This window comes from Talaromyces proteolyticus, assembly GCF_021365285.1.
Source record: "Talaromyces proteolyticus strain PMI_201 chromosome Unknown BGW36scaffold_3, whole genome shotgun sequence".
Classification (NCBI taxonomy): Eukaryota; Fungi; Ascomycota; class Eurotiomycetes; order Eurotiales; family Trichocomaceae; genus Talaromyces; species Talaromyces proteolyticus.
In genome coordinates this window covers 2,916,569-2,933,751 of record NW_025764279.1, presented here as the reverse complement: position 1 = coordinate 2,933,751, position 17,183 = coordinate 2,916,569, and the positions used below count along the sequence as shown (strand labels likewise).

The window sequence follows — 17,183 nt, the reverse complement described above, 5'->3', positions numbered from 1 at the left end:
AGTGAAACCCGACGACGAAATTGAGTCTGAGGAATATAGACATCTTGCACCAGGACGAACGGATGGCGTGGACCAGTCGTCCAAAAGCACTTGGTATCTCTTTTTACTAACTCTCGGCATTGGCGGGTGAGTTTATACATTTCCGACCGTCAAAAACGCTGTGTGTAACATATGTGCGCATATAGCCTACAAATCGTCTGGTCTGTCGAGCTTTCCAATGGATCGGTAAGTAATCTTCGTGTCACAGAGGTTTTAGAGAAGGTTTTCAATCTGATTGTATTTCGAAACTCAGCCATACCTTCTCTCGCTCGGAATGAGCAAGGCTTTGCTTGCCTTTGTATGGGTTGCTGGTCCTCTGACTGGGACCCTTGTACAGCCTTATATTGGCATTCGAAGTGATAATTGCCGGATTTCTTGGGGGCGACGAAAGCCTTTTATGGTTTTCGGTGGCTTGGCTACTGTCATTTGTTTGTTAGTGCTCGCGTGGATACGAGAAATTACCAACGGTATTCTCGGTTTGTTTGGAGCGGATGCGAAATCAAAGGGCGTGCAAATCACTACGATTGTGATTGCGACAATTTTGATGTATTGTCTAGATTTCGCTATCAACACAGGTATGTCGACGTTCCGTCAAATATATATATATATATATATATGTCAGTTCCTTTTTTGACCGGCAATATAGTTCAAGCAGCTATCAGGGCTTTTATTGTTGATTGTGCTCCAGCACATCAGCAGGAATCAGCAAATGCCTGGGCTGGTCGACTAACTGGGGCCGGTAACATTTTAGGATATATCCTTGGTTATATGGACCTGCCAAAAGCGTTTCCTTTTCTAGGTAACACTCAATTCAAAGTCCTTTGCGTCATCGCAAGTTTCTCCCTTGCCACTACCTTGTTGATCAGTTGCACCTTTATCAAAGAACGGGACCCGCGACTAGAGGAGAGATCATCGGCCGGAAACCCGAATTTGATTTCGTTCTTCAGACAAGTTTTCAGATCGGCTCGTATGTTACCACCGCAAATACGGAAAGTGTGCGAGATCCAGCTTGCAGCCTGGATTGGGTGGTTTCCATTTCTTTTCTATTCAACCACCTACATCGGGCAACTATACGTTAATCCGATATTTGAAGATCATCGCGACTTCTCTGATGATGATATTAATAAAACATGGGAGGATGCTACAAGAATCGGAGCTTTTGCACTGCTTATTAACGCAATTATCAGCTTTGCGTCAAATATCATCTTGCCAGTTCTGATTGTCCCGTCTTACAAAAGAATCCGCGTACCAGCGGATCTCAATAATGGGACTCCGCCACAAGACAGCCCGCCAGAGCTTCAGCGAAGAGGATCTTCATCCGGTTTACAAGAAGGTGCCGCATCGGAGCCGCTGTTAGAAGGAAACCCGGCAGTTAGCAACGAGGATGAGAAGCCGAGTATCTTCACGAAACTTCAGATTCCTGGTCTGACTTTGCGTCGCACTTGGCTGATATCTCATGTCCTCTTTGCACTCTGTATGTTCACTACGTTTTTCATCACTTCCTACCAGGCAGGGACTGTGGTGATAGGAATTATCGGCATTTCCTGGGCTATTACTTTGTGGGCACCATTTGCTCTTATATCTGCAGAAGTAGCCCAACGTGCCGCTGAAAAGCAAATATTACGATTACAGGTTGAGATCGAGCCAACAACTCGGGCTCCCGAGTTAGATGCTATGAATGAAGCCGACGAAGATATCGAGACTGCTCCAAAGGCCCCGGATGATTCGGCCACAGACCAAGCTGGAATTGTACTCGGTTTGCACAATGTTGCGATTTCTTTCCCACAATTCTTTTCAACGCTGGTGAGTAGCCTTATATTCAAAGTCCTGCAGAAGCCTCGCGGCGAACCATGGGATGACAGTGTTGGATGGGTGATGCGATTCGGCGGTTGCGCTGCAATAATAGCGGCATATCTGACCAAAACCCTTGAAGAAAAGGGGTCTAGCCCTTCTTCGCGGAAGTGAGGGATATGATCATGCATTATTATGTATTCTTAGTAGTAAGGCTGTTTCTGGCTTGGAGTAATGTGTACATATGATATCTGGCGGCTGTCTGCTTCAAGGTTGACTAGAGGCTACTTTGAGAATTCGAGTTATGACTTATACTATTTACATACTAAGAAATACTGGTTTAAATTACTCACTGTAATAGTAATAACCCAGAAGATCCATGTGAAGTATAGTACTATGGAGCATTATGACAATTAAGCATGCTACGAGTTACGGGTTTTCCGATTGGCTCCCTGCCCTCAACCAACCAGGATAGCGCAGGCAACTCAACTCGGGAGGCCACATGTGCAGGTAGCAAGATACGCAAATCATCACTGAAACGGTAGACCATTACTGTACGACGCTGATACTGTGCCTCGTCTGCTACCTCATCAATATCGGGACCTCAAGTTCCCTTGTACTTGGGATTATGTACGTGGTGGCTCCCTGCGTGAGTCTCTCAGCTGGAGCTCGTTGATCGTCGCGCCCTCTTCACCAAGCCGCCATATAAGCAATCACCATGGCCGCCAATTTCGCCTTTGAACTAGCCGGCGATCTTCTGCGTACGTACCGCGCGCATTCTATATAATTATCTTAATTATCTCTTCATATTGATATTGACTATTCCAACTAGGCAGGGCCGCAGATGATTCAGACCCCGAAGATGGTACGCCCTTGGTTGCGCAATGACCGTTGTTGACCACATTGCTGATTTCTGTTTTTATCAGACGCACCTGAGCCCGAAAAGAAGGAGTTTTTCAGCTCCTGGGCGCTGTTTATTCTTATTATGCTCTTGATTAGCGCCCTCTTCACTAGTTATATTCTCCAACAACGGAAAATCCAAGCTGTGCATGAAACAGTGCTGTCGATTTTTGGAGGTTGGTGTCGCTGATGCGTGTCGCAATTGCAGATGGTGGTTGCTAATCGTCGGTTGAATAATAGGAATGTTTGTTGGTCTGATTATTCGCCTGAGTCCTACGTCGCCTATTCAAGACAGTGTTACGTTTGATTACCAGTTCTTTTTCAACTTGCTACTTCCTCCGATTATTTTGGCGTCGGGATACGAACTACACCAAGTAAGTGGGATAACTCCGCTTTAGGTGTATAGGTCGCTAGAGGTTGCTGACATGGGCACTCGATTATAGGCGAATTTCTTTCGCAATATTGGAACTATCCTTACTTTCGCTTTTGCCGGTACTTTTATCTCCGCGATCGTGCTGGGTCTGATCCTCTACCTATGGACGCGAATTCCACTTGATGGTCTCAACATCTCCCTAGTCGAAGCTATTTCTGTCGGCGCAACTCTTTCTGCAACGGATCCAGTTACCATCCTCGCTATTTTCAATCTCTACAAGGTGGAGCCAAAGCTGTATACCGTGATTTTTGGTGAGTCTATTTTGAACGACGCTGTCGCTATTGTCTTGTTCGAGACCGCGCAGAAATATGCCGAGAATGATGCCGCGAAACTATCCGTGCTCAATCTGTTTGAGGCTATTGGGCTTTTCTTGTTGGTGTTCTTTGGCAGCATGTTAGTTGGGATTATTGTTGGAATTGCCACTGCGCTAGGTCTGAAATATACTCTCGTCCGTCGTATGCCGAAGATAGAGAGCTGTCTTATTATCTTGATTGCATATGCCAGCTACTTTTTCTCGAACGGAGTGCACCTTTCCGGTGAGTTGTTGAGTGGAACGTTTTGTATGGGGTATGGAAATACTGATAGTAATAGGTATTGTGTCACTTCTGTTTTGCGGAATCACATTAAAACATTACGCATACTACAACATGTCTCGGAGAACGCAACTTACTACCAAATACCTGTTCCAAGTCATGTCGCAGTTGAGCGAAAACTTTATTTTCATCTACCTGGGACTAGACCTTTTTGTTGAGACCGATCTCCAGTTTAAACCACTATTTATTATTGTCGCCGTTGTCGGTATCTGCGTTGCTCGATACCTTTCGGTGTTCCCGCTGTCCAAGGCTGTTAACTGGTTTATTCGGTACCGAGCCCGACGACGTGGTCAAGAAGTAGCTGATGAGCTGCCATTCTCATACCAGGCAATGCTTTTCTGGGCAGGATTGCGTGGTGCAGTTGGTGTGGCGCTCGCGGCTGGTATTTCAGGAGTCAATGGACCGGCGTTACGAGCTACCGTTCTCGTTGTGGTCGTGTTGACTGTCATTATCTTCGGAGGCACCACCGCCCGAATGCTGGACATTCTCGGGATACGTACTGGTGTGGTGGAAGAAGTCGAATCTGACGACGAATTCGATATTGAAGTTACCCACGGTGGCACATACTATAAGAGAGCAAACAACTCTGGCATAGGCTATACCCCGCGCCGCAACGACCGCACAATTCCACTCGATAATGTTGGCGACCGTCCAGGTCTTCCAGCAACAGACAGCTACTCTAGTGGCAACAATCGTCGCCCAAGCCCACCCTCTCGCACACGGGGCTCCACTCGTAAGGGCAGTCTGTTCCATTCAAAGGACCGAGATGCCCGCCGAGACCAGTTCGCCACCCAAGGACTCTTAGGGGTGAGCAACGGAAGCCGAAGCGAGAGCGACATAGCCAGCGACGAAGACATCGCAGCCGTGCGCCACCAACGCGGTCGTCTTCAAACAACCGCTCACCAAGCAACCGTTGATGATCCGCTCGATGATTTTGACCTTGACGTCGACGCGGTATCCGACGACGACCTGCCCCCAGCAGCTCCATCGACATCGCGACTCCGCCGCTCTCCTTCTCAGCCGCAGAGCAACCCAATCACATCATCGAGTGCGTCCCCTGCTGGCCGCGTCGTCGAACCCGGGCCACATCGCGAGCCGATAACGGCTAGAAACGCGCTTCGAGAGTTATTCTCTGGCGGACCGACTGGTGACCATGCAGAATGGTTCCGGCAGCTAGACGAAGACTTTATCAAACCCACACTACTCCTTGACCAGTCCAACCACAAGGGCCCCGGGGCGGTTTAACGTGACATCAATTTATGTATTCTACTTCTTTCCTTATTTTATATCCTGATGTATCGAGAAGGGGAAAACCGGTTTAAGTTAAATGGGTAGATCTCAGTGCTTTCTTCGGGGTGTCTCGATTCAAGCTTCAGCAGACAGTTGAAGAATTTGCTTGCATCTGGAGTTTGGCGTAGTTTGTGCATATCTATGTGTATATATATATCAATATATCTCATTATTTGGCACAGTCCCTTCAAGTCATGTAATCATTAATCGGAATGACTGTGGGAGCTATGGACAGATATAGCTTGACTAATCTGTTTCCGGGTTAGCGGGCATGCCACATTGAATCGGTCGTTTTCCTTTCCTCTCGCTACATTGGAAGGTGCCTTTCGTATCATTGCACTCGTTTGATAGTGGGTAGATAGAGCTAGAGTCAATGTTATTTATGTAATGCTGCACTCATGATCCACCAACAGAGTTATCACCATAATAATGATAATAATGATAATAATAATAATAATGCTGTCCGCAGTCGTCCTACTGCCAATGTCGGAGAAAACAAATGACGATGAAACTAGTACGCGGCGCGTTACGGGTATCGATACCGTATTTAATACCGTATCCAAACCAGACTGGGGAAACATACCAGCAGCTATCCGATCAGATAGGCTTATAGATCTTGCCTAGATAGCAGCAATTAACACTATTTCCTGCACAGAGAACTCATAATACTCTTCGCAAACCTGTCAGTTCCATCAAGTCCTCCCGTATCGTTGGAATTAGTGTTGGTAGCTGACAGTAATCAGCCTGATCGACGAGATACAGTGGGAGGCGTAGATGCAGAGCATGGACCACCGGCACCCCACCGTTACGGTAATACGGATACTAGACCCGTCGCAGCGTTTGGAGCTGGCGAGAACTCCAAGTGTGTCCGGGAAGGGAGACCGACCTTTCTGTCTTTGGGGGGAAGATTTCTCTGCTGCAAAAGGGGAGAAGACACGAGAGGCTCAGACGGCAAAAAAGGTTCGCACAGCTTTCGTTGCATGACCAACCCAGCCCGCCCAGCTTCTTCTACCTCCATCCTCCCTCTCGCTCTCTCTCCTCTATCAATCTCCTTCCCACCACCCACTCCAGGGCATCGTTGCATCGTCAGATTCTAGCCGTCGCGAATCGCCATATTCTCGTGTCTAGGAGAGGGTCAACGTCTGCATTTATTTATCAGTAGTATCGGTATAGTTATCTAACGCCACGCCCTGCTATCGCGAATCAGCGGAAAGGCGAGAAATCACCGCCGCGGCTGACCCGGCGCGGATCTCTGGACGACAAGTCCCCAGTCGGGTTGACGGTCGGCCTTCCTGTCGCCGCTCCAGCCAAAATCGCATCGCGAGTAACAACACCAACACGTTTCTCGCACCCATCCACCTTCTGCTCCGCCTTTTCATCAGGTATCCATCCAACACCACCCCCGTGTCTCCCCATGTCTTTCAACTAGCACGCTACATTCAGTACGTCCTGGACTCTCTCTCCGCTATCGCTTGTGGCTTTACAAAGAACCCCAGCAAGAAAAAGTCGTTTGTCGCTGACCTGCACCAATCTCAGCGCAGTTTCGATGGCTCGCATCTATCGACCTCGCTAAATTTCCATCATCCATCGCCCGCCACGACTTTCCCATCGCGAATTCTGTTATTGGCCGTCTTAACACGCTTTGCATCATGTCGGGGGCTCCACCATACGGGCTACGTTCTCCTTCAGCCCAACCAGCTAATTACAACAACCAATACTCGCCCACGAACCGCTCCTTTTATCCAAAAAGCAATGAACAGTATCAGCAGCATCCTCCCGAAACCCCCCAGCCCTTCTCTTCATCATACTCTCAAAGTCCGCATTTTGGCCATGCAACCTCACCACGGCCCGGTACTCTGCCTCCCTTGAACGGTGCTTCTCATCCCGACGCATCACCGTACCAGGCCCAGCACCCAGCACCCAATTTTCAATTGCCTCGTATTCATTCAACGCACACCATGTCGGATACTCGCTCTACCGCCTACGCCCAACACGGCGCGCCTCATTCGCACCCCCCTGGCCACCAGGACGGCCACTTATTGTCCCCCAAAAAGGAACCTGAAACTTCTTTGAATATGGTTCGCGGAAATGCTCCTGCGTACTCCTCCCATTCACCAACGGTGCGCCCTCCGTCGCCCAAGGAAACCGTAAGTCAATTGTTGCCCGCTCTTTAAATGCAAAGCATCTAACCGTCCAACTCCAATAGAAACCTGCTCGAGCTGCGGATCCAATGTCTTTCGCTAGCATCCTTTCAGAGCCTACCGAAGATTCAACTCCACGAAGACTTTCTCCGCCGCCACCACAGCCTGTCAGAGCCGAGCCTGCCCCGGTAACACCATTGCCGCGATTGGAGAAGAAACCAAGCCAAGAAAAACGACTTCTACCTGTGAACAATGATGATATTACCACCCTTCGGGCTTCTCCGAGTATCGTTGCTGTGGAGAAGGAAAAGTCTCCTGTGCAGCCTCGCATCCCAAAGCCACCGCGTTTGACTGAAAAAGACCTCGAAGCAATCGAAAAGTGTGTTGCAGAGATTGACAAGGCTGATAAAAGCGATGTGGAAGATGCTGGTTTCGAAGCGGACTTGCAGAAATTTCTCACTAAGAGCAAGAGGCGAGCAGTGGAGGCCGATATTCTGGAATTGCAGAAGCGAAAGGTATGTGATGCAGAAGCTTGCTACGCTTTGCCTAGCACAAATTCAGCTAATCAATTGAAATCTAGCGCCGTCGCAACCATTTCCTCCAACAGTTAGGTGAGCATTTCGCTCAGGGTGCGGATGCTGGTGCCGAACGTTTCAGAAATAGATACGAGCCTACTGTCATTCTCGAAGTTCAACGGAAAGAGGTTCAAGATGAGAAGGAGCGAAAGAAGGATATGCAGCGTAAGCGCCGCCGAGAAAATACAGTCCGCCTGGAAACAGCAAAGAAACTCGAGGCGGAGCGCAAGGCCAACCATGCATCAGACTCTGCTGAAAGGGAAAAATTTCTGCGTGAAGCTGAAAAGGCTCAGAAGAAAATCAAAGGAGTCAAGAGGGCTCTGGAAAGAGGTAACCAGCCCGAAGAGATTAGTGAAGTCACACCCCTTGCCCCAAATATGGAGGGTGGCACGACTAGTTCATTCCATATCGGTAAAGGAAGCTCTTCGTCTGCGAAGAGAAAAGCAGCACGCGCTGCTCAGGCCTCTTCTCGCCCGAAGAAAGCGAAAGAAAAGAAACAGGCGGAGAAGGATGCTGCCGAGGCGGCACACTTGGCAATGGAGAGAGATGAACTGATTGCAATTGCGCCTAAAGAGGACCCTCGCCGAGATTACCTGAGGAAAGAAGCCAAAGGCGGTCGCTCCAAAGAAGCCACGCCAATTCCTGGCAATGCTTTCGAGTCGAAAGGTTATAACCAAATCTATGAGCAAATCTGGCGCGATATTGCGAGGAAGGATATTCCAAAAGTTTATCGTATCAAAACCGTGTCGCTCAGCACCCGTCAAGAAAACCTTCGTAAGACTGCACAGCTTGCGAGCAAACAGTCACGCAAGTGGCAGGAGCGTACCAACAAGAGCATGAAAGATACACAGGCCCGAGCCAAGCGAACCATGCGTGAGATGATGTCTTTCTGGAAGCGCAACGAACGCGAGGAGCGAGACTTGCGTCGCATGGCAGAGAAACAGGAGCTCGAAATGGCCAAGAAGGCAGAAGCTGACCGTGAAGCCAACCGACAGAAGCGGAAGCTTAACTTCCTTATCTCCCAGACTGAACTTTACTCACATTTCATTGGTCGTAAAATCAAAACGGACGAGGCTGAACGAACTGCTACTGCTGCTGATGCATCAGTCGATACCACCGGCGAAACCGTGCGGCCAGGCAAACCAGGAGCTCATACCATCGACCTTCCCGATAGTGTTGCAGATACCAAAGCCAAGGTTACCGCTTTTGAAGACCTTGATTTCGATGCGGAAGACGAGACAGAACTCCGCAATGCTGCTATGGCTAATGCTCAAAACGCTGTGGAGGAGGCCCAGGCACGTGCACGTGCTTTCAACAACCAGGATGATCCAATGGCAGCACTTGACGAAGGAGAAATGAACTTCCAGAACCCAACTAGTTTGGGTGACATTCAGATCTCACAACCGAACATGCTTACGGCTCAACTCAAGGAATACCAACTTAAAGGCCTCAACTGGCTGGTCAACTTGTACGAACAGGGTATCAACGGTATTCTGGCGGATGAAATGGGTCTTGGAAAGACAGTTCAGTCAATCTCCGTCATGGCATATCTCGCTGAGGTCCACAACATTTGGGGTCCATTCTTGGTCATTGCTCCAGCATCTACACTGCACAATTGGCAACAGGAAATCACAAGGTTTGTTCCTGATATCAAAGTGCTCCCATACTGGGGTTCCGCTAAAGACCGAAAAATTCTCCGTAAGTTCTGGGATCGCAAGCATTTGACATACACCAAAGAGTCGGAATTTCATGTCTTGGTCACGTCTTATCAGCTTGTTGTCTTGGACGCCCAGTACTTCCAGAAAGTTAAGTGGCAGTACATGATTCTCGACGAAGCCCAAGCTATTAAGTCGTCGCAAAGCTCACGGTGGAAGAATCTGCTAGGCTTCCACTGCCGCAATCGGCTTTTGCTTACAGGTACTCCTATTCAAAACAATATGCAAGAGCTGTGGGCACTTCTGCACTTTATCATGCCTACTTTATTCGACTCGCACGATGAGTTTAGCGAGTGGTTCTCGAAAGACATTGAGTCTCATGCACAAAGTAATACGAAACTTAATGAAGACCAACTTAGGCGTCTTCACATGATTCTCAAACCGTTTATGCTTCGCCGTGTTAAAAAACATGTGCAGCAGGAGCTTGGAGACAAAGTTGAAAAGGATGTTTTCTGTGATCTGACTTATCGTCAGCGAGCTTACTATTCCAACCTTCGAAATCGGGTTAGTATCATGGACCTTATTGAAAAGGCTGCTGTGGGTGATGAAGCAGACAGCACTACGTTGATGAACTTGGTCATGCAATTCCGTAAGGTTTGCAACCACCCTGACCTGTTTGAGCGTGCCGAGACCCGATCGCCGTTTTCTATGGTACATTTTGCAGAGACGGGATCCTTCTTGCGTGAGGGCCAAAATGTTGATGTTCGATATTCGACACGCAATATTGTCGAATACGAACTGCCGCGTCTATTGGTCAGCGATGATGGCCGCATAGATATCCCAGGGCCGAACAACGTCAAGGCTGGCTTCCAAAACAAATATCTTTCTCACCTCATGAATATCTGGACTCCTGAAAACATACAGACCAGTATTGCGGATGATGGAGCCTTTTCCTTCCTTCGATTTGTGGATGTTTCTCCAAAGGAAGCTTATGAAACGTCCCATATCGGACTTTTTGAACGTGCTATTCGTCAACGTGGCATATCAAACCGATTTTCTCGATTGAAAGTGGCTTATGAGAAGTCTGAGGGTGATAATGTGAACGATATCTTACAACATTCTCTCTTCAATGTGGCTGACCGTGTTGACCAAACTGCTCTGTATGAGTCGACTAATGAGGGATATATGCGGGATCTATTACATGTGTCACGAAAAGCTTTTGAGAACGACGGCCTTCCCATGATTGAACCTGCAGCTCGCCCTGTGGCGGCTGCGCCACCAATCACCATATCTTGCTCTGGCCAGGCTGCGATTAGGGAAACACAGAATATTTTATTCAACGTGGCTGCGCGCCAGGCACTCTTCGCCCTCCCGAGTCGGCAACTAGATGAACAGATTGTTGAAAAGAAATTGGATCCTACGCCCTATTCATATCCTGCGATGTTACCTGAACCGATATCTTCTAAAGGCCGTTATACCAAGATTGAAGTACCATCCATGGGCCGCTTCGTGACCGACTCTGGAAAATTGGCTAAACTAGATGAGCTTCTTCGTGAACTCAAGAACGGCGGTCATCGTGTGCTGTTATATTTCCAAATGACTCGAATGATCGACCTCATGGAAGAATACCTGACTTATCGCAACTACAAATACTGCCGTCTCGACGGAAGCACCAAATTGGAGGACCGTCGTGACACTGTCGCGGACTTCCAAAATCGCCCGGATATATTCGTATTCTTGCTTTCGACGCGTGCTGGTGGTCTTGGTATCAATCTTACGGCAGCTGATACTGTCATTTTCTACGACTCAGATTGGAATCCAACCATTGATTCACAAGCTATGGACCGAGCGCATCGTCTTGGTCAAACGCGACAGGTTACGGTGTACCGTCTCATTACTCGCGGTACTATTGAGGAACGGATTCGCAAGCGTGCTCTGCAAAAGGAAGAAGTCCAACGTGTGGTCATTTCTGGAGGCGCACCTGGCGGCGTGGACTTCAACACTCGCCATCGCGATAATCGCACAAAGGACATTGCTATGTGGCTCGCTGATGACGAGCAAGCCGAATTACTGGAGCAGAAAGAACGGGAAGCAATGGAACGCGGCGACGAACCTGGTATTAAGAAAGGAAAGAAGACCCAGCTAAAGAAGAAGAAAGACATTACATTGGATGATATGTATCATGAAGGTGAGATTTTACCACTACAAGTGTTCATTCTGGACTTTGCTAACCCGGTTACACTAGGTGAGGGTCACTTTGACGACGTCAGCGCGAAGCCCTCTGGAGCGGCAACTCCAGTTTCTGGAGAGAATCCTGCAGCAGCGACACCAACGTCGCCCATTCTTTCCAAGAAGCGCGGCCGTGGACCGGGCAAAGGCGTATCCAAGCGTGCAAAGACAACCAAGGAGCGTTTGCGTCTCATTGATGGAGACCGCGATATAGACGAGTGAACAGATTAAACCGAAACAAAACAAAAAGTATTGAGATTGACTGGCATGTTTATCTTGTTCTTACGGCGTATCTGATACCCTATTTGTGCCATACATGTGACAAGAAAACGATAGAATCCTCGGACTATGCGTTGCAACTGGCAAGCCCGTGGTTTATTTGATCAGTCGAGTGATTTGATTTGACAGGCTGGTGGGTGGATGTTTAGACATGGGAGTTTTTGATCTTTCTGCGGCATTCTTTGTATTATTCATTTTTTCTCCCTCATTCTTCTTTTACATTCCATATTCGTGTTTGTTGCGCTTTCTGTCGATCTGGGGCTCGTGAATTATCTGAATTATCCCAAAAAGAGGATTGTTTTATCTGCTTCTGAGAATGAGGTCATGGTTTTGTGGATCCTGGGTCGCATGTATCATTAGTTGAAAGTTTACATTTGAAAATTATGTATGCTAATTCAAGTTTCTATCAAGTTTCTATCTATTTGGGTCATGTGCAAAGTCTACAGTAGTTAGACCTTTTCCTTGCCGTCGAATCGGGCGTGGTCGGAGTATATCGACGGTTCTACACAGTCCTATAGTTGTATAGTGGTAAAAGACCTGGATTTTGGATTCCAGTCCGACCGGCAAATGCGTGCCGCTATCTACTTATGTAGTCATCGGTCCGAGGTCTTACACAACCGAATATACAAAATAAATACGATATAGAACCAAGGCTGACTCACACTGGTACCATGATTGGATGATTCTTATTATTAGTTGGAAGAGGAGTCCCATTGCTGACTATCCAAATCGCCGTGATTGGCCGATCACGCTCCGATCGGCGGATGCTTACATTAGCGAGTCGGCTTCTTCACAGTTTGCCCCTCTTCGCCACCTGGGGAAATTTTCTCTATGCTGTGCTCACATAGTAGGACTGGTGATAAAAGCATGCCTCTGCCAATTGCACTAGATGGGTTAATATAATGTTGGGAGTGGCAGACTGGGGTAATTGAGAGCTGATTTTTGGCGGAGCGTCAGCGCGAATAAAAGCGTATAACGTCGTCCAATGAGCCTCAGGAAAAGGGCCGCCGTCCTAGCCGACCCCACATTTACTGCCCCCCTTGCCCAGTCAGATTCCAGAATTTTCCTACTGGGAACAAAGTGTTTTAAATGTGAGTCTTTCCCCAACTACTTCCCCCTCTCTTATTCTCGCTGCACATCAGACCAAATCACCACGGTGGCTTGGAAAGATTTATTGTTTCGTATAGCCGCGTTGATTAACACCGCCATTCTTCAAGATCCCGCTGCAATTGCCCCAGACTGCGAGTGAGTGAGTCAGTCAGTCATGGAGTCGCTCTTGAACCAGTCCCGGGCCATGTGTCCGTTCCTCCAAAAGACGTCCCCCGCCGCCCTGCGCTCGCTTTCGATGAGCGCCCGCCCCAGCAGCGGGCCTCGAGGCGGCACTATGTCGAATCTGCAGGTTATTGCTCGTCGCTGCCCGGTCATGAGCAAGGCTTTGGCCGTGCAGAGTTCTCGTCTGGCCTCGAAGCGCTTCACCACTGCCGCTGCTTGTGGCGTGAGCGTCGCCAGGGAACTGAAGAATCTGGACAGGACTGGCCGCTGCCCGAGATCCCTGCACACGACTGCAGGGAATGGGGTCAATGTTGAAGTCGGCAGCTACGAGAAGAATGAGCGAAGTAAGGACTGTGGCTCTGTGGATTGAATTTGTGGATGCTGACAATATCTGATAGTGCGTCCCGAACTGCAGGCCAAGTCTCCGAGAAATACCGTCAACAAGCTCGATGCGCTCTTCACTGGCCCTCTTCCGGGAACCCCCGCTGCGTCTAAATTTGACTACGAGGATTTCTACAAAAATGAATTGGACAAGAAGCACAAGGACAAGTCGTACCGGTACTTTAACAACATCAATCGGTTAGCCAAGGAGTTTCCCTGCGCCCATATGGCGGCGCCTGAGGAAAAGGTTACTGTTTGGTGCTCCAACGACTATCTTGGAATGGGACGGAACCCCGAAGTTTTGAAGGAAATGCATCAAACCCTTGACCACTACGGAGCTGGTGCTGGTGGTACCCGCAACATTTCCGGTCATAATAGACATGCTGTGAAGCTGGAGAAAACACTAGCGAAACTGCATTCGAAAGAAGCAGCGCTGGTGTTTAGTTCATGCTACGTCGCCAATGACGCTACCCTGGCAACTTTGGGAAGTAAATTACCAGACTGTGTGATTCTCTCGGACAGTTTGAATCATGCATCCATGATTCAGGGTATCAGACATTCGGGTGCCAAGAAATTGGTTTTCAAGCACAATGATCTAGCTGACCTTGAAGCCAAGCTGGCTTCGCTACCCCCTGACGTTCCAAAGATCATCGCATTCGAATCCGTGTACAGCATGTGCGGATCTATTGCACCTATTGAAAAGATCTGCGATCTAGCTGATAAATATGGTGCACTTACCTTCTTAGACGAGGTCCATGCTGTTGGCATGTACGGCCCGCACGGCGCCGGTGTAGCAGAGCATCTTGACTATGACGTTTACGCTTCTCAAGATAGCAGCTCTCCACTTAGTACCAAGGGAACAGTCATGGATCGAATTGACATCATCACCGGAACTTTAGGCAAAGCTTATGGGTGCGTTGGTGGTTATATTGCCGGTTCTGCTAAATTGGTGGATACAATTCGATCGTTGGCCCCTGGTTTTATTTTCACGACATCCTTACCTCCTGCCATAATGGCTGGTGCGAACGCTGCAATTGAGTATCAATCTCATTATCAGCGCGATAGGGTCCTACAACAGCTTCATACTATGGCGGTAAAGGATGCATTCAAGGAGATGAACATTCCCGTCATTCCCAACCCGTCGCATATTGTGCCTCTGCTAGTGGGTGACGCGGAGCTTGCCAAGCAAGCTTCCGATATGTTATTAGAAGACCATGGTATTTACGTCCAAGCTATCAACTATCCGACCGTGCCACGCGGCGAGGAGCGTCTACGCATTACACCCACTCCCGGTCATGTCAAGGCATACCGCAGCCATCTCGTGCAGGCTGTAGACAACGTCTGGAACCGACTGGGCCTCAAGCGTACGAGTGAATGGAAAGCTCAAGGCGGATTCGTCGGTGTTGGCGTTGACGGGGCCGAATCCGAGAACTCGCCTATCTGGCAATCCTCTCAGCTTGGTTTGAAGGAGAACGAATCTGTCGAAGCTGCCGTATCTCGCGAGTTCCAGCAACAGGCTCTCGAAGAGAAACAGCAGCTGGCAAGCATCCAGCGCATGCAGACCGGCGGCGCACCAGCCCAGGCCGCTGCCCCGATCTTCGGAACTCGCGTTGAGGTTGCTGCCTAAGCCAGATCTCTGATTCTTTCTATTTTGAATATTTGCCACGTATATGACTACGCTGGGGATATTTTTCGAGCTTATCATAGCTTTGAGAATACTTATCAGCGCAATTAGCCTACGTTATGTTTACACTCATTTATTCGAGGCATCATAGCCTATTCGATTCTTGAAGACAGAAGACTCACAGTTGAGGGTTAGTGTCCAGCTGTCATGATTGTCTTAGTATTTATGTACTACATAGCTATAATGTACACCCCGCCAGTCCCAAGTAGGGCTGTCCATTGCACAAACTACGTGGAACCTCTAATGTCGTGACATCCAGAATATTCTATTGGCTGTTCATTATCGTAATCGTAAGCTGGCTAGCCCACCTATCAAAGGACTTGAAATGAGTATGTAGATTAAAATCCTTATCTTCTGATGAAGCCGGAGCGAATGTATCACATGGCGTCGGTGACGAGCATGACTTGATCAAATGCCTACACTCAGACGAAGGTAGCCGTATTTCTATAGTCAGGAGGACAACGGCAACAGATAACAAGTCGGATAAGAAAAGGAGAAAAAAGGACATCACTAATATTATACATATTTATCAAAACGAGTACCTGTCACATTCAGGCATTCCGAGGTTCGTGACCGTACGTCATGCGAATCACGTGATGCATCAGCCACATTGACGTGCCGTCATTGATGATTGTTGTCCGCTTCCGTCCGCCATTATTCTCTCACCTAATTTCACCTGCTCCCACACCACACAACTAATTGCACGCATCCCAGCGCTGTCAATATACGACCAACATCCAAGGAAAAATCTGCAGAAATATAAAGACTAAACCATCATATCGATTTTTTTGAATTTGTGATTATATCTCATCACTCACCCTCAATTCGAAATGGCCAGCTTTCAGGATCGTGCACAGCACCAGATTGCGCAGCTGGACAAGGAGGTGAGATAAGCCACCCATTACTTAATCAACCTCGAAATCCTTCCCTCGCCTTTCTATAGCACTGGATGAAGTAACCTGCTGATTGTGTCTAATGAATAGCTCTCCAAATACCCTGTCCTCAACAACCTTGAGCGTCAGACCTCGGTTCCAAAGGTCTATGCTATTCTCGGTGTTGTTGGTATCTACTTCTTCCTTGTGTTCTTCAACATCGCTGGCCAGTTCCTGGTCAACTTTGCCGGTTTCTTGATTCCCGGTTACTACTCGCTTCAAGCTCTATTTACTGCTGGGACGGCGGATGATACTCAGGTAAGAGCGGCTTATATCCTCCTTGATATGAATGAATGATTGGTGATGGTTGCTAATGTTGTTTAATAGTGGTTGACTGTGAGTACTGCTCTATTCGATTTCAACTGTATTTTAGAGGGGTGTTGGTTCTAACTATGTTTAGTACTGGGTGGTATATGCCTTCCTTACCGTTCTTGAGAGCGCCCTCAATGCCTCTTATTGGTTCCGTAAGTCACCTACTATATGCGAGAATATATTAGCTTTAATGATTTGTCTGAGCTAACTAAAACTAGCATTCTACTACATCTTCAAGTTTGTTCTTGTTCTGTGGATGTCTCTTCCTCAATTCAAGTGAGTTCACATTCCCACATCCGAGGAGAAAAGAACTGACAGAACATAGCGGCGCCCAAATCGTCTTCCACTCCTTTATCCAGCCCTTGTTCGCCCGCTTCTTCACCGGAGGCTCAACCTCCTCGAACTTGAAAGCCCAGGCTGAGGCTGCTGCCAAGTCGCAGTAATGGCACATGGGAGACCGCTTCAAGAACCTAGATAAATCCTTTTGCAACCCATCACACTATTCGATGGGTGAGCATCCACAGGTTCTTTTTTTAATGGGAATATGATTTGTGATGGCCATGCTTAGCCTCACCCATTGTTCCTTATATAGGAATATAAAATGTGGAGCTTTTGCGGTCAAAACTGATGTTATGAGGTCGGTTATGGTGAGTGGTTTTAGACACACACACGATAGC

At 48.1% G+C, this 17,183-nt stretch overlaps 4 protein-coding genes across 4 annotated transcripts; all 4 read left to right on the top strand.

Annotated features, from left to right (window-relative positions):
• Positions 1-313: 313 nt before the first annotated feature.
• On the top strand, positions 314-5,001 carry BGW36DRAFT_395188 (sodium/hydrogen exchanger 3; the record flags this gene model as incomplete). The annotated part of the gene is made up of 8 exons (XM_046218009.1): positions 314-614; positions 686-1,842; positions 1,873-1,900; positions 2,663-2,695; positions 2,757-2,906; positions 2,971-3,104; positions 3,174-3,699; positions 3,755-5,001. The coding sequence occupies 8 exons, from the start codon at positions 314-316 to the stop codon at positions 4,999-5,001; spliced, it is 3,576 nt and encodes a 1,191-aa protein (XP_046075949.1).
• Positions 5,002-6,695: 1,694 nt separating this feature from the next.
• BGW36DRAFT_424842 (putative SNF2 family helicase/ATPase) lies at positions 6,696-11,868 on the top strand (the record flags this gene model as incomplete). The annotated part of the gene is made up of 4 exons (XM_046220026.1): positions 6,696-7,193; positions 7,253-7,702; positions 7,768-11,605; positions 11,663-11,868. The coding sequence occupies 4 exons, from the start codon at positions 6,696-6,698 to the stop codon at positions 11,866-11,868; spliced, it is 4,992 nt and encodes a 1,663-aa protein (XP_046075948.1).
• A 1,321-nt stretch (positions 11,869-13,189) lies between these two features.
• Positions 13,190-15,205, top strand: BGW36DRAFT_356683 (5-aminolevulinic acid synthase HemA; the record flags this gene model as incomplete). The annotated part of the gene is made up of 2 exons (XM_046213804.1): positions 13,190-13,541; positions 13,596-15,205. 2 exons carry the CDS (start codon positions 13,190-13,192, stop codon positions 15,203-15,205), a joined length of 1,962 nt encoding a protein of 653 aa, XP_046075947.1.
• Positions 15,206-16,092: 887 nt separating this feature from the next.
• BGW36DRAFT_291000 (putative membrane biogenesis protein) lies at positions 16,093-16,949 on the top strand (the record flags this gene model as incomplete). Its single annotated transcript, XM_046210810.1, has 6 exons — positions 16,093-16,146; positions 16,246-16,452; positions 16,522-16,530; positions 16,595-16,658; positions 16,725-16,782; positions 16,832-16,949. 6 exons carry the CDS (start codon positions 16,093-16,095, stop codon positions 16,947-16,949), a joined length of 510 nt encoding a protein of 169 aa, XP_046075946.1.
• Between the last annotated feature and the right edge of the window lie 234 nt (positions 16,950-17,183).